This window comes from Actinia tenebrosa, unplaced genomic scaffold (assembly GCF_029948245.1).
Source record: "Actinia tenebrosa isolate PJP-AT-01 unplaced genomic scaffold, QUT_ActTen_1.0 PGA_scaffold16__25_contigs__length_10494907, whole genome shotgun sequence".
NCBI classification, from domain to species: domain Eukaryota; kingdom Metazoa; phylum Cnidaria; class Anthozoa; order Actiniaria; family Actiniidae; genus Actinia; species Actinia tenebrosa.
The window spans coordinates 5,923,932-5,941,691 of record NW_028292576.1 but is presented as its reverse complement, the minus strand read 5'-3'; the positions used below and the strand labels follow the sequence as shown (position 1 = coordinate 5,941,691).

The following is a 17,760-nucleotide window of genomic DNA, read 5'->3' as shown; positions in this document are numbered from 1 at the left end:
ATTCCCCCTCCCCTCAATTCTCTGAAAAAAAATTTTCAACCCCCCCCCCCCCCCCCCATTTGATTGGTAAAAATTTTTCTGATCCCCCTAAACTTCACCTGCCTCCCCCCCCGCCATACATTATGAACGCAGCCTAAGTACTAGGCTTTATAATTTATTACACATCTTGAAATCCTTTGCATTCATTACAAAATACTTAGATGTGCTGTGAGGGGGAGTGACACACCCTTACTCCACTACTTCCAACAAATATTCCAGGACAAAGTATTAGAATGTAACACATTTCATAAAAAAACACAAGAACTTAATTTAAAATCTTTTCATTCTTTTATTCATACAGCAACAAATTACAAATCAAGTACAATATAGGCAATATTGCTAGTCTGTCACAGCAATGCATTCTGGGACTGTTAACTCCATACTCCAGTTTCAAGTTCACTGTTGCTCTGGGTTAGCTGCATCAATTTTGTGCAGAATGATTATGCATTCCAGTGAAGGTCCATGGAATTTCAAAGTGTTTACACCAACTTGCAAGAACATTGACATACGAAAATAGAACATTAGTGATTTATTGAGATAGGAATTATATTAAAAAACAAAAGAAGATCACTGAAGCTGAACTTTTTCTTTTGTCTTTTAATGTATTCCTTTCTCACTAAATTACTAATTTTCTATTTTCGTATCCATGTTCTTGCAAGTAGGTGTATATTGTTGAAATTGTGAATTCTTTATTTTACCTCTGGTTCAATTGTATTTATGAATATTTAAACACTGATATGAGGCTAACCATATGCAAATGAGTCTGTGATCAAGGAACACAGCAGTAATTTGGCACTCTAAAATGATCTATTGAATAACAGCTAAACAAAAGATGTGCATGTGATGGTTTGTTTCTACAGGCTCTAGGATTGGACAAAATTAAACTACTACATTGTTCATGTAGGTATGAGCTAGTGATGTTAAACCCGTCAGGAGGCTTGCAACGTACATCATGTTAATGTATATTTCAGTTTTCAGTTACACAGTTACTAGTGGTATGCATTGTCATAAGAAGATCTTCCATAATGTTAAAACCCTATTAGAAAATGAAAAAAGACCTTGATTAGTAGGCTTAAATAAAATCATTTAATACTGTCATACAGTACTATTCGGGTTCCAGCAATTACTGGGGGGGATTGACATGCACACAGTCAACCCTTGCCTTGTGAACACACCGATATTACGGACACTTTGCTTTTACCAACAGGAGCAAAATTCTTGTTATTGTGGTAGAAGGGTAAAGTATTATTGAATGGTACCTTCAATTCTAGAAAGAAGCTGAAGATTGACTGAAGGAGTGCTATTATAAAGATTATACACAAGCTTTTCCTTACTAAAGCATCATGCAGATGAAATTATGTTTACTAAATTCAGAAAGTGGGAAGAGTAAAGAGAGGAAAAGAACTTTAGGATTTCAGGAATTTTTGCTGTTTATATACCTTGTTTGCTCCATGATGAAAAAAACGCACTGCAAATGCCTCCAGCATTTTACCAAACACTGGTCCCAAGCCAAATGCAGTGATGACGCCTTTCTGTTTCATGACTGTCCTGTTCAATGCAAAATGCATACATTGCATATCAGTTTAAAAATTACAGTATATTTTCAAGGGTGGATACACATGTGTGGGGGGGGGGGGGGAGGGGGTGGGTGGTGGGGAGGGGAGTAAATTGGGTGAGTAGTCAACCCCCTTTGGAGTCAAAAAGCCCCCATCCACAGTCCCTGTTGTCCATAGGATCATTTCGGCAGCATCCCTACACATACAAAGTTTGCTGTACGTGTATAGCATACATCGTAACTATCAATGATCATACCATTTTTCGTTGCTTTCAGATGGGAAATATGTACTGTACTCTTCAACTTTCACATAGTCTGAAGCAGTTATATTGTAACTGTGTAGCTGGAGGACTTTTTCTTTTCTGCTTAGCCAAGCTTTCTCCTCTACTTCTATAGCAGGAAATGGAAGAAACTAGAACCCAAATAAATCATATTGGTATTTTTACACAAGTGAATATAATACATCCGGCACACTCAATTAGGTCTTTTGCTACAATTTATGTCTTATGCTGTCATATTCACCTACAGGTGAATAAGGCTTACTTGCACACACTCGTTTATCAATGTGTGCCTCTAGCAGAGATAAATAAAATTTGGAAGAAAAAAAACTCTCTCTCCAACATTTATCATATTCATTTGTGTTAAAAATACTAATACAATTATTTGCTTCAGGCTCAGTGAATATCGGGGAATATTTACCTCGCTGCTCGAAGACTCATGTCTTGGTAAATATTCCCTGATATTCACTTTGACTTTTGCGAATAATTGTTAAATATAAAATGCTTTGATTTAAGAAATATAAAATGTGTGCACATGTCTCTATAATGTGATATAAACACACTGGGAGCTGTAGAGTATGAGAGAAGCAAGCTTGGTAACATGAGGCATAACAAGCCTACAGCTATAGCCTAGTTTTTCTCTTGCTTTTTAAGTGCTCTACAGGTCCTGGAGTGTTTATATCACATAACTAAGCTAAGATTCACACCTTATTAAATATTGATGGAAGTACATTGACGCACTTTCCTCTTCTAACAATGTATTCATCTCCAGTGTTTTGATCTAAAATAAAAAAGATCATGCAGTCTAATGTTGTATTAGAGAGCATACCATATATACGTGGAAAAACTATAAAACTGTACAAATTAGAACAAAGTTTTGTAGGTCTACAAGCTACTGAGGTCTACTGAGCTTACTAATTCGTGCAAATTTGTGCATAAACATACATGTACCCTGTATACGATATTTTCACCCACCTCCCCCCCCTGGAGTAATAATGCGTTACAATCACTACGTATATGTATAGGCTTTACTCTTTTGTACAAAGAATTATTTTTCTTACCTAATGTATGTTCTAGCACGATAACTGAGGTGACATTCTTGTCTTTTCCACTGGTATACTAAGGCAGGAAGCGACAAAAATAATAATAAGAATAAGAATGGGTCACATGAAAAACACTTCAAGTCCAAAGTTCAGTACTTCGATGAGTCAATTCTTTGAAGTCATAGCTCAAAAAGACTCGTGATCGTATTACCTTTTGAAAATAGGCATGAACGACTGTTTCGAAGGAGTATTTAAAGAGGTAATGGAACTCCAAACACCTCATTACTCCATTGCAAAACCATCGCACGAAAAGAACGAAAAGAACAGGAACCAACAAAACAGTACGACAGCTGACCTTGTCTGAGCCCACGCACACAACAGACACTGCATTCTTGTTGGTCAGCAGTTAGTCCACAGGGAGCCCATCCAGGCTAGGAAAAATCGAGGGGTGTAGGGTGTGTGTCACCCACTTTTCTATTGGATATACAATAGCTATCTTTGGGGAAAACAAAGGGATGCATTATATGTAGAGGTGGGATGGTGGAGGAGTGACTCCAATGGCCCATTGTGTCCACTGTCCAAATATTGTCTACGGCGATGGCCTATCAGTACAACCATGGATAGAGATAGCGGTCATTTGTGGAGGGGCAGACAGAAAATCCTAAGTCCGCATTTTTACCGATAAACATAATGGAAAACAAGGGAAGGGTACTACTCTTCCCAGTAGACCGAGGTAGTTGTGATTTTTTAATCGCCTTCGTAGCGTCTGTTATGTTATCCGCAATTACATTTCAAATCGACCACGTGATGCCAATGTTGTACATGCACGAGGACAAGTTTTTTACACCACCGGATCAAAACATTGGCATCACGTGGTCGATTTGAAATGTACTTCTGGATAACATAACAAACGCTACGAAGGCGATTAAAAAATCACAACTACCTCGGTCTTCTGGGCAGAGTAGTAATTCAGTTTCGTGCAAAAATGGAGAAGGGTAGGGGGGAGGGGGGGAGACTTCTAATGTGATTTCTTAAACCTTGCCCCGGTCCCAGGTCCCAGTATTGCAGGGACTTAGCAAGGGAGGTCTCTGGATTGTTTTTAGCAATTTCATACAGTTGGTAATGTGAGTTGGCAGTGCCATTTCAGCAACTGAGTAAAAATTAAGCTTGACAGCTTTAAGTTAATCATTGATTTCTGATCTTTCCTCTCCCCTCTCGGGATTAATAGAAGCCCTAGTGTTCAGTCCCTCTCAGAGACTAATCCCATCTGAGACGGAACCTACAAGTCGGAAGATCACACTAAAGACTCAGGTAAACCATGTCTGACCAAAGTCAAATCCTTATCTCTCAAGAACAATCCTTCCACGACCAGTTCGATTTGAAAGAAGAGATAGGCAAAGGAGCGTTTAGTACAGTGCGTCGGTGCACTCAGAAGGGCACAGGGACCGACTATGCTGTTAAGATACTCAACACAAAATCAATGAGCGAGAGAGACCTCCACAAAATCGAACGCGAGGTGAGAATTTGCCGTCGACTCAGCCACCCAAATGTTGTACGCCTCCATGCAAGCATAAAGACAGACGGCTCTAGTTATTTGTTATTTGATCTAGTAACTGGAGGAGAGCTGTTCGAAGATATTGTAGCGCGTGAATATTATAGTGAAGTAGATGCTAGTAATTGCATTAAACAAGTTCTTTCAAGCGTGAATCATTGCCATGAAAACCACATCGTTCATCGGGATCTAAAGCCAGAGAATCTTCTACTCTCGAGCAAGGAGAAAGGTGCTATAGTTAAGCTTGCAGATTTTGGTTTGGCAATAGAGCTAGATAATGATCGTCCAGGATGGTTTGGTTTTGCTGGTACCCCAGGCTACCTTTCGCCGGAAGTGCTCAAGAAAGAGCCTTACGACAAAGCAGTAGATGTGTGGGCCACTGGGGTGATCTTATACATACTTCTTGTTGGTTATCCACCGTTCTGGGACGATGAAAAGGAGAAGCTTTACTCTCAAATCAAGAAGGGCTCATACTGTGTAAGTATATAACAATTTGTTTGAAATAATATATAATTTCCAGTGTGGCTGAAACATCACAGGAAATTAAGGAGTTGGCTTATAAGCAAATGTATTGGACTCATGCTGAACTACATTGTCAAAACTAAAAATTATTTTATTTTGAGATGTTTTGACCAGTAAACTAATTATACATAATTGTACAAATATTTGACCGAAACCAATGTCGTGTTGGGAAGCCTGATCACCGAGTAAACTTTCCATGCATAAAAAATTCATGTTAATTAGGCGTGCAATTGGATTAAGAATTTTAAAACAAAAATAAGACCAATATTGAGGAATTTGTGGTATTGGATGTTTTGGTAGGTGGATAGAATTTGTAATTAACAAAATTGTACCAGTAATTGGAAAGACTTGTTTGTGCTTGAAGGTCACAAAACGTAACAAATAAAAGCCACTTGAATGTTATGAACCAACTAATGAATAACAAAAACATCTGTCTTCTCTCCTTGGCATATATATGCCCTTCCTTTCCTCAGGAGGAGGTATTAAAGTTCAAAATTTCTATTTCAAATAAATAAAAATAAATAAATTCATAACATTTTAAGTCAAAAAAAAAAAATTATATATATATTCCATTTTAATTTTTTAGCAGAAAAAAATAAGCGTATTTAATGTTTTTCTTTGTTTTTATTTTTTCTGTATTAGAATTAACATAATTGTAACATAAAAAACAAAATAGCAGTCAAATTTGACTGACTGGAAGTGAAAAAAAGCAGTCAAATTTGACTGACTGGAAGTGAAAAAAAGCAGTCAAATTTGACTGACTGGAAGTGAAAAAAAGTTTGAAGTGTCACTATATTAATTGAAAATTGTGGAGATTACTGCAATCCCCACTCACACGCGACCAACTGAAACCTAAATCACAAACGAAGAATTGAGTTTTGGTGGACGTCAATCAAAAGGGTTTCTTAAACATGTCTAAGGATTCTGACTCTGAATTTCAAACGCAAAGCTAAAGGTATTGACTTATCTGATCTTGAAGAAGCTCAAATCATAGTCAATACCGATAGCTTTGCAGTCAAGCCATTGAGATTCGGAGCCGGAATCCTGTGAAATTTTTGAGAAAATATATCCAGAGCGAAAAATTCACAGCATGAGATAAGAGCAACGGTTTTTGCACGTGCACGTGTTCACGTGAGTATTAACGCCAGCCCTAGTGTAGAAACCAATAGAAACGATCTAAACTTGCATATCATTAGCTATTGACTTGTATAAACCATTCATGCTTTAGGTGTATTCGTTAAATATTATATTCTCGGTTGCCTGTAAATCATTATATTGATCATAATTATTATCTGATTGCATTTTCAGTATCCTTCACCTGAATGGGACACAGTTACTGCAGAAGCAAAAGACTTGATTGACAAGATGCTTGTTGTTGATCCAAGGAAAAGAATCACTGCTTCAGAAGCAATCAAACACCCATGGATTCTGGTAAGCTTCACAGTAAAAAAAACTTTATCTACTTTTATGCTGTAAGTGTATTAGAAAGTGTTGTCTCCAAAGTGTGTTACCAATTTGAAACCTGGTTTGATTTCCAAACTTGCAAGAAGAAAATGCAGGAAGTGGGATGAGTATAAAGCAGCATGCAGGGAGAGTAAAACTACCAGTGCATACGAGGCCTCTTAAAACAATCTACTACTCTTTATTTAACCTGTGTTATTGGCCATTTTGCAGAACCCTGAACAAGCAGCATCAACCATTCACCGTCAATCAACTTTAGATGGCTTGAAGAAATTCAACGCGCGGCGCAAGCTCAAAAGTGCTATAATCAGCACAATGTTTGCTGCCCATAAACGCGGATCTAGCACTAGCAAAAAGAAAATATCTGAGGAGGATTCCGTCACTACCATAATAGATGAAGGACTTGTCAGTCAGGATCAAGAGATCATACGCCTGACTCAAGAGCTCATAACAAGCATCACAACAGCAGATTATGAGACCTACACCAAGCTTGTTGACCCACACCTCACTGCATTTGAACCTGAATCTCGAGGATGTCTCATCGAAGGTCTAGAGTTTCACAAGTTCTATTTTGATAACTTTGCTGGCAAAGCCCAAACTCACACAACCTTACTCACACCTCATGTGATTACTCTTGGCCCTAAAGCTGCCTGTATTTCTTACGTTCGCTTGGACCAAACAATTCAGCCAAATGGTGAACCAGTGACACGACACATAGAGGAGACAAGAATCTGGCAGAGGAAAAATGGGAACTGGGTGAACGTACACTTTCATAGATCGTCATTTGGAAAGTAGTCAACTATATATCAAAGACAACTAACTGTTTAGTTTTTTGGTCATGTTAATGCCGTCAAATGTTCATGTTGGTTTTGAGAACCTGGAAGATGAAAAATGGAAACTAGGTGAAGATGCAATTTCATAGATCCTAATTTGGAAATTTTTCAAATATCAAAAACATAACTGTTTTAGTTTTTGGATCAGGTTATATGCCATAGAATGTTCATGTTGGAAAAAAATCTGCAAAAAAGGGAAATGGGAATTGGAGGAATTAATATCCACTTTCCTAGTTCCTCCTTCAGAAAATAGTCATTTCAAAGACTTATACCCCATTCACACCAAGGCTTATACACCATTCACACCAAGGCTTAAACATGTTTTAAAGTGGTTTAACTAAACAGGTTTGAAAAACTATCTACGAACACTGCACAATCTTTGGTGAAATAATGCATGTAAGCTATCCTTTGTCTTGCTCTGATAATATTTTAGAAAGTTTCATTATATTGTACATGTAGGTTTCTAGTTTCTCAATTTTTTCCCTAATGAAAACACAGTTTAACTAAACAGGTGTGAATGGGGTATTAGTTTTAGTTTTTGGCTAATGCAATGGAATGTTCATGTTGGATTTTACTTGTTATTTAGGTAAGGCAGAAAAAGGAAAATGAATTTAAATTTTTCAATTCTTGGATTTTTGTAATAATTATTCCTGGAGTGAGTTCCAAATAATTTTTCTGCAAAAATCAACTCTAATTTCCATTTTTATCTTCTATCAAATTTACAAACTAGTCACTCAACAAGAGACTAAATTGGAAAGATCTGAATTAATAAAGCTAGGTCTAGAGGAAAAGTCTAGTAGTTCAGAGGAAATGAAATGAAAAAAAGGATGTTTGAATTTTTGTTGTTTGTAATAATCGCTGGAACCAGGATTTTTTTTTTCTCTGCATCTTTCAATCAGTATAATTTCCATTTAGATCTGACTTCAAACACATTTATCACTAATTCAAGAGCCTCTGGTTCAAGACTAGACTGAGCAATCACTCTGCAATATTGAATAAGACACAGTAAAAAACCCTTAGTGTATTTGGATTTGAGAACCAGAGAAATAACCTTGAATCAATGAAGAGACTCAACAAACCTACTCTACCGAGGAATTCGAAGTGAACCTGAGAACCCAGGGATGAGAGGTGACAGTGCACTACTACTGAACTTCCCTATCAATAACACCGAAATCTCCAGTGGTAGCATTTGTGAGAAATAATATATGTAATGAATAATAAATGTAAGTTGTACAATTAGGATAAAACCTTTATGGAAGGTACGTTTTTATTGGTGGTGGTGGGGGTGGGGGGGGGGGGGGGGGGGGGGGGTAGGATTGGCAGTATTAAAAGAAACTTAAGTTGTTGTTAAGTCATTCCCCTTTTAATCAGAAATTCATGAACCTCCTATTAAGTCAATGACATAATATAAAGGTCCGAACCCTTTCACAAAAGTTCAAGTTCTTAATGATGATCAGCCTTGATTCTGACTTGAAATTAGAAGGCTATAAATACTATACAAAATGTCGTGACAAAACAGGAAACCGCCATGCTGGAGGAATAGCACTATATATAAACAATAGAATCAGCAAGGGCGTTTCCTATATACCGACGTCTAACCAAAATGTTATTTGGTGTAGAATAAGTAAAGACTTTTTCCATCTAACAAATGACATATACGTAGGCACAATTTACCTAAGCCCAAATAATTATGCAAAAGAGAATGATGAAGATATATTGCAGGATATAGAACTAGATATAATTAATTTTTCAACTAAAGGTGAAGTCATTCTACAAGGCGACTTTAATGCACGAACTGGGGAAATCCAGGAATACATAAATAATGATGACAGTAAGTACCTTAATTTACCTGACGATTATCTCATTGACAATCAAATGAAAAGGTACTCTAAAGACAAAGAGAACGTCGATAAAAGGGGTAAATGTCTAATAGATATTTGCACGGCTTGCAATTTACGAATCTTTAATGGAAGGGTTGTTGGTGACTTGACGGGCAAAAAGACTTGTTTTCGATACAACGGAAATAGTCTAGTCGACTATGTAATCGGGAGTACAAATCTACTTGAAAAAGCTCGATTTTTGAAGGTTAATCCACTAATGCCAGATCTATCCGATCATTGTCATATTTCTTATGGAATAGAAATCCAACTTTACCCCAAAAACAGTGGAAACAAAGAAAGAGAAGAAAATAGGGAATATTCGACAATTTCTAGCTTAAAGTGGCATACTGGAAATATCGATAAATTACAAAACATTTTAAGCACTGCAGGAATGCAAGCAACGCTACGCGAATCAATAGAAAACGCAGATAATGTAGACTCAATGGTTAAGGCATTTACTGAAATCCTAACAAGCATAGGAACAGAAGCAGGTCTTTGTTCCCTAACTAAACAAACTAAAGCATTTAAAGAAAATACAGATTCACAAAAGTGGTTTGATTCAGAATGTGAAAACGAAAAGAAAAATCTTCGATCTCTTGGAAAACAAATTTGTAGGAATCCAAATAATGAACAACTTCGTAGGAATCTACATACCCATAAAAGGTCCTTTCGAAGCATGTGTAGACGTAAGAAAAACAAATATTTCAATTCAAAATTAATGAACCTTGACCTCAAAGATTCGAAATCCACCTGGAAGTCTTTGAAACAACTTTTTAATGTAGGCAAAGCAAAAAATGCAAACTCCTGTCGAGCAAACGAAAAGGACTTATTTAATCACTTCAAGACGCTTAATAGCTCCCAGACATCTGCAGTAAATACTACGGAGACCTTAGAACAGTCGCAAAGTCAAGGGGAATTAGATTTTTCCATTACAGATCAAGAAGTATATGAAGTTCTAAGTAACCTAAAGAAACATAAAGCTCCCGGCCCTGATAATATTCCAAATGAGCTATTGATAACGGGAAAGGAAGCACTAAAAGGACACCTAACGGTAATTTTCAATAAAATCCTAGACAACGGAAAGTTTCCCTGTTCATGGAATCTAGGATATATTGTTCCATTGCATAAAAAGGACGATCCAACGAAAGCTGAAAATTACCGTGGAATAACACTCCTTTCTGCAATTGGCAAAGTTTTTACGGCAATACTTAACAAACGGCTCTATGATTACCTAACTACGAATAATATAATTAAACAGGAACAGGGTGGGTTTAGAAAAAAGCACGGAACAACAGATAGTATTTTTATTCTGAAATCTGTAATCGATAAATATGTTAAAAGTAAGCCACGGAAGAAAAATAATTTCCTTTTTTCCTGCTTTGTAGATTTTCAAAAAGCGTTTGACTGCATCCCAAGGAAAAAATTAATGGCAAAACTTGAAAATGTTGGTATAAATGGAAATTTTCTAAGAGTGATACAATCGATGTACTCCACTGATCAATCAGCAATCAAAGTAAATGGACACATTTCTCCGACATTTTCCTGTTATATGGGTGTTAAACAAGGCTGTATGCTGAGCCCTACGTTATTTAATTTGTATCTTCACGATCTGCCTGACTCATTAAATTCGTGTAACAACAATGATGTAATGCTGAATGGCAAACCGATTAGTACTCTTTTATATGCAGATGACCTGGTTCTGTTCTCTAAATCTGCTAAAGGGCTTCAGAAATATCTCGACAAGCTAGAGGCATTTTGTGAACAATCAGGCTTAACAGTTAATATAACAAAGACAAAAGTGATGGTTTTCAATAATACAGGGAAGACAATGAATAACTTCCAATTCTATTTGAACAAATCTAAACTAGAAAACGTTAAATCATATAAATATTTAGGATTAAATTTTACAACCTTTGGAAACTTTACGTTTGCAAAACAAGAATTAAAAAAAGCTGCATTAAAGGCACTATTTCAGATGAAAAAACAAATGGGTGAATTTTTCACATCCAATATCAAATTAACTATAAAACTGTTTGACTCGCTTGTTACACCAATACTTCTATACGCAAGTGAGATATGGGGTATCGAAACATTAAGCACCAAAGACCAAGAGCCCATGGAACTTGTTCATTTGAAATTTTGCAAAATGCTCCTCAAGGTGACAAAGAATGCTAGTAACCTTGCATGCAGAGCTGAATTAGGAAGGTTTCCGTTAAAATGCAAAGCATGCAGTAAAAGCTTTAAATTCTGGCATAAAATTATAAAGTCGGAACTACACCCAAAAAAACTTTCAGCCGAAGTCTACCAAGATATTAAAAATGAAACTAAAAAAGCCTTTTGGAGCATAAAAATTAAAACTACTTTAGAACAACTCGGATTGGGGATAATTTGGATGAAACAAAATGAACTTTCTCCAAGATGGTATGAATATGGAAAAATAATAACTCAAAGAATATATGACATTGAGAGGCAAATTTTATGGAGTAATCTCCACAATGATGAAAGGAAAGACGACAGACATAAAAATAAACTCAGAGTCTTTCGTCAGTTCAAAACGGATTATAACTTTGAAGAATATTTAAGTCAAGTCACCAATATTAAGCACAGAGTGGCGCTTACAAAATTAAGAATTAGTAACCATAAGCTTGAAGTAGAAACGGGGAGGTATAAGAGGCCTTATCTCATTTACGATGAAAGGATTTGCCCAGTGTGTAAGTCGGGAGTAGAAAACGAAAAACACTTTCTAGTTTGGTGTCCACTATATGACTCTCATAGAAACGACTTAAGAGAGTTCATAGAAAAAAACACCAGCATTAATTTCAACAATATGAGCGCTGACAGTCGTTTTATGTTCTTAATCAATTCAAAATCAGCGTCTCTACAAAGAGCCATATCAGCATACATTCATCAATGTATGCTGATACGTGAAAATGAATTAAGAAAATTACCTAATACATAGTATATATATATACCTATAATATATTTGGAATCAAACACTCATGTACTATTAGTATAAGGTGCCAAATAAAATTGTATTGTATTGTATTGTATTGATCCTTCTCTCTGAAGCACATCCCTACCCCCCCCCCCCCCCCCCCCCACCTGCCAATAATAAACGTTCTTTTCCCTAGCTCTAGTAAAGTAATATTTGATGCTTTAGGCAGTTCTCCGCCATATTTTTAACTTGAGTTTCCATTTTTGACTTCAGCAACATTTTAAAGTAAATTCTTAGTGTTTTCAGACAAGACATTTCTTCATATTTTGTAGTTGTGATTGCTTTATTATCGATATTTTTATAACATTGCTGTTAAATAAATTGCATAAAGTTCCTTCAAGATGTTTGTTTAGCCATAACATAACCGTGAACATTGTTATTAAATAAATTCCATAAAGTTCCTTCAAGATATTTGTTTAGCCATTTCGTGCATTATTTCTCTCATATTATAATATTCCTAAAAAGATATAACTAGCTAAAAACTAGTGTGAGCTGCATCGGTGTTTCTAATGATTCTAATATTCCTAGATTATTTTGCACAATATATTAAAAATATGCCGTGAAATGTGATGGTACAAAGTGTCTGCGCGAGTACGTGCTTCAATGCAACTGCCTTGCGCTATAACGCAACCGAATACCGAAAACGAGCGCAAGTGCCTCTGCGTCGAATCTATAACTGATAATCAAATCATGAAGCAATGACAGAGGCGGCGCAAATGTCGTTTTCTCGTGGAAACGAACACAGTTATTCGCAATTGAGGCAGTTGAGACTTGTATTAAGAATCATGTTGTAGTGCAATGCTGCGTTGCCACATGCATGTGCAAGTATTCTGTACCGTGAGTGTCCTTTGGCATGATGTTGCTAAGAGTTTTGTGAATAAACCTGACATGTTATTTAATAGGTTACGTGCCATTTTTCAAAACGTGAAGTGGATATATCGGATCATGTTTTTGTCTTTTGACTCTCTAGGGAATGCTTGCAAGCCATCAGTTTGCTGTAACCACGAAACTATGGCTTTAAGTAGAGGTTTAACTTGATGTGATACATTTACTCTACTATCAAGCTTTACCTCGCCTTGTATAGGGCACTGTTAATTCTTGGTCGCTCTAGCGAATTTCAAGATTCTAGTGAGTCGTGTAAGATCTAGAAGCAGTACTTGTGAGGTTGCGTGCACAAACCACCTATCATCACTATACTTGCCTTCCGATAAAAGTGTGCTTGAGAACATTCACGTTATCTGTAAATGATAAACGCACGAGGAATTTTGTCGCCTAACAGTGGGGCCCACCCTCCAACACTGTCCCCTCTCTCGCTTATCAGGATGATCGACTTTTGATGAGAACAAATTCAAGGTACTTCCGTTAAGTCACAATTGCTAATAGCTGTGATATTAAACTGTCTCATAAGTATGCTGAAACGTTTGAATTCCTCCACACAGACACTTCAACGCTTTTCTTTTTTACTGGCAAAAGTTTTCACTTGCAGATCGCGTTTTTAATTAGACTCTTTTCGAGCTCCAAATTACCGCTGTGTTTTTCGATTACAGACTCATTTACTCAGGCTTAGCCTCGATTTTGTGAAGAATATTCATGTGTTCCAGTCAAGGTCCGTCAATTTTCAAAGTGTTTGTATTGTTGGAGTTGTGCATTCTTTACTTTACCGTTGGTATTTGCGAATATTTAGACACTGATTCGAGGCTAAGCCTGAGTAAATGAGTCTGTAATCAAGAAACACAGCGGTAATTTGGAACTCGAAAAGGGTCTATTTTACTAAAGACGATATAGATGGGGGGTAAAATAGAAAAGGGAATCTATTCTAAATAAGTGTTTGCGCGCACTTGAAATCATCATTTTAGTAATTGCGCAAATCGAGTCCTTGCACATTGTAATCGAAAAAAATGGGCCGATTTAAACAACTTATAATGATACCCTAGCCCCGTTTTCCTCAAGCATTACCATAATTTTCCTCAGGCCGTATTTTGCCTCTTCAAGTCTTTTAGCCGGAATATCAACTGAAAATCCATAGCTTTGTACGTTTTCAAAATGGAAGAACGCGTACAGCTCCAGGTCAATGTCCATGCAAATATAACCAAGCACAACTGAGACGCTGTGCAGCCGCGGGTCATAGTGGCCATGGTGTACATGTTGAGATAACGGTTATACTATACTTCGTGACACTTTCCTCGTAATTCAGTGTGTCACCAATATACCTTTACAGACTTTGCATAGTTTCCTTACAGCGTATTGCAATTTGTGTTGCTTTTGAATGGCTGAAGGGAAATGTTGATATTTGTCTCATGATACACACTTGAGAAGCGAGGAAATGAACGTGCATCACTCATTACAAGTTTGCATAGTTTGTGCAGTCGACCTGCAGTTTACCTCGCCATTTATCTGCAAATGGCGGGGTTGAAATTACAGAATAAATACGCTGCCTCATGCGTCATGGGGTATATGTTGGGGGTAAACCAATTGCCTTGTTTGATAGCACGGTTAGGGTGTCTACTTTAGATTCAAGGTCATATATCAGAATCTTTTAGAATCCCGATGGACACATGTGCTTAAACTGCCGATTGCACAAAGAGATATCGTGATACATCCAAGTATCTGGTTATTGTCCTGCAATTGCCATGCTATATATGAAATTATCACGCACGGTGATTGACAGAAACTGTGGAATATAAAATTAGGGCTGTGCTTGACTACGTATGAGTATTACCCGTATTATTTGCATCGAAACTCCGTATCACAGCACGATTCCACTAGAACAGACAGCATTACCTGTGGGAGGCATAACATAAAAGGTGTACCTTACGAGTCTAGCTTCTATTTAGTACACCGGATATGTCAGAAATTGAAAGTGTATATTTTTTGGTCTCCGTGCTTTCCTTTCTTGTGGCCTCTTCTGCGAATATTTGGCAGACGGGCAGCACAGTGTCTAGTGGTAATTGGTATAATCAAGGCAAGTATAAACCTAGAAAACGCTCATTTTCCCCCTAGCATATCAGATACAGCAGTCTTGGTTTTAGCTCAAATGTTTTCGTCTACCTTGGTGGATAGGATATTGTCTTTGCCAACAAATGTTTCTCCATGAGAAAAACGTCAGTAAAAATGTTTTCTAGTTATAACAACCAAAATAAAACACTGAGATACTTAAGAGAGAAAAACGTTCCATGCATGCTGAACTCGTGGTGACGACTAGACTAGACTCTGGTTCATTTACAGTGCATGATGACCTGCTTTTAAGTGTGAAAGCTAAAAAGTCTGCAATGAAATTGTTGACTCAAATCTTAAGGGCTAAAATGGCAGTAACTAACGGCGCGCGCAGGATAGGCGGAACAAGCGAAGGAATGTTTTAAATGTAAGATTTCGAGGGACAGCCGAGCTAAAGACACATATTAGACTTGGGTTTGAAACACACTCAGATTTTGGCAATGTTAATTACCTATTTTACAGTTAGTTAATTAAATATATCAATATGGTACAATCCTATAACGCAACCGTCAGTGACCCTATTATGTCGCACATTACAATTTAGATTGGGTTCCGTTATGAGGTCTGCAATAGATGATCGATACGATGTTCAACCGTGCCGTCCTGAAAACTGAGAAAAGTTACTGATCTTACTCTTTGCGTTGATCGAACGTCGCCTAATTAATGTCGGGATCAATGTTTTGTTTGGCTTGACCTGCTAAAAGCAATTGGCTATCCACTCCAGCCACTCCAACCACTTAGATCTATGATCTTTCTTATCTCTTAATACTTAATCAAAATACTTATTTCAGACTTGAGGACACTTGTATTAAGCCTTGTAATCTTTTATAACTACGTTTAGCAATGGTTCTCATTTTACGAGGTTTGTGCGCGCTTAATTGCCTATATATAACAAACCTGGATTCAAAGTTGAATTTTGCGGAGAAAAACCAAAGAGCATGCATGGAGAAAACCGTGGCTCTCTGCAAAACCGTAACACGCTAGATTTCAATGGAATTCGATTGGTCTGAAGGTGATCGGTGAAGTTAAGCATTTTAAGAACAGAACTACACTTTTGAGTTTAACATACATGTTTCGGCAGTGACCTCTGCCATCATCATTGGTGAGTTTATCTGACTTTGGCCTTCTATAAGAGATTATATGCATGATCTTTCGTAACTTCTTATATATCAATCCTTTTTTAGATTTGCTCATAAAAGAATATGTAAATAAATAAATAAAACCCCGCAGCTAACCTCGCAAGTGGTTACTGTTTAATTTTTCTAAACTTCTGATCACTAAGAACTTTTTGAGGCAGACTTTTGTTTTTGCAATACGACACTCACTTGTACGGACCGCCCACCATTTTATACCACGCTAAGGATTTGTTTTTCATATATGAATTTAAAACTTCACTGCAAGATACATTAACCAAGCTTATTTTGAATCTGTTACAGATGGCCCGGCTTTTGCTCGGAACATGGGTTTTTTCAAGCTTGAGTCATGTCATGCAAAGAATGTTATCTCCTAAAAAGAAAATTATATCAACTTGCGCTGATTATTCTAGACTCTTCTCTGCTTCTAGAAGCTTCTTTGCTATAATATACCATTAAGAAAAACATGCAATTGTATTAACGATTTTCTTTACTCTTAAGAGGTGCTCTCATAAAGCACGCGCTTCCAACCAATTAGAACGCGAGCTTTATAACAGCTTTTTTATAGCTATAATTTGTTTTTATGGTACTGCGACTACCGCCTGTCTAACCAAAGGGACCCCGCTTACAAAAAAAGTATCCAACCCCCTCGTTCCTATTCATCAGGGCCCGGTTGTACGAAGCCTGGATGGATAGCACCATCCGGTGGATAAATCTTTATCCAGTGGATAAGTCGATGGTGTTCAGTGTTATCCAATAAATTTATTCATTGGATAAGATTTATCCGTTGGATAGCGCTTTTCACCCTTCGTACAACCGGGCCCAGAGCTTATGATAAGTAGGGATGACTAGTATTAATGACTATCCAAGCTCGTGCTATATTCAGAACCAATACCAATATTATAAGTGAAAAACGTCTGCGCACTCTCTAAGCCGATACGCTATTTAGTCAAAACCTCTTCATGATATTGTAAATACTGATATTGCCTGATAAATGGACTTCGCAAAAAGCCAAAACTGAGCGCCCATGCTTGAAACTTAAGACTAATTCTTTCATAATGTCTTCATTAATACAGTATCTTGGTCTTAGAGAAGTATACTCGCGATTTTTTTTTTTTTTTTTTTTTTCCTTTAAACTCGGATAAAACAAACAAATTTTTTCTCACTTAAATTGCTCTCCTAAATTTTTAGAAAACGTGCTAAAAGACACGCATGCGCAAACGTTTTTCTCTAGTGTCCGCACGGTGGAGAAAACGAAATCTCCCAGTGGAGCTTTAGGCACGAGACTGGAAATCTCCCGGCACAAATATTCCCAAACAAAATAAATGTTTTTCTCAATTTTGTTTAGAGCTCCAGCGAATCCAACAAGTCCCACCTCCTCAAGTAACTGCACATAAAATAGAGCGATACTTTCTTGGGAGACCAGCAAGAACAAGAAGAGATTCTTTATACGATGTTGCAATGAATTCCTGGTC

At 37.0% G+C, this 17,760-nt stretch overlaps 2 protein-coding genes across 2 annotated transcripts; one reads left to right on the top strand and one right to left on the bottom strand.

The window, feature by feature from the left end:
- Positions 1–308: 308 nt before the first annotated feature.
- LOC116292798 (PRELI domain-containing protein 2) lies at positions 309–3,260 on the bottom strand. Its single transcript, XM_031700149.2, has 6 exons — positions 3,127–3,260; positions 2,934–2,991; positions 2,580–2,653; positions 1,852–2,006; positions 1,479–1,587; positions 309–1,075 (listed from the first exon to the last, which is right to left on the bottom strand). Exons 1-6 carry the CDS (start codon positions 3,196–3,198, stop codon positions 1,007–1,009), a joined length of 537 nt encoding a protein of 178 aa, XP_031556009.1. The 5' UTR covers positions 3,199–3,260; the 3' UTR covers positions 309–1,006.
- An 894-nt stretch (positions 3,261–4,154) lies between these two features.
- Positions 4,155–8,534, top strand: LOC116292797 (calcium/calmodulin-dependent protein kinase type II subunit delta). The gene is made up of 3 exons (XM_031700148.2): positions 4,155–4,944; positions 6,298–6,420; positions 6,664–8,534. Exons 1-3 carry the CDS (start codon positions 4,234–4,236, stop codon positions 7,243–7,245), a joined length of 1,416 nt encoding a protein of 471 aa, XP_031556008.1. The 5' UTR covers positions 4,155–4,233; the 3' UTR covers positions 7,246–8,534.
- Positions 8,535–17,760: the final 9,226 nt, after the last annotated feature.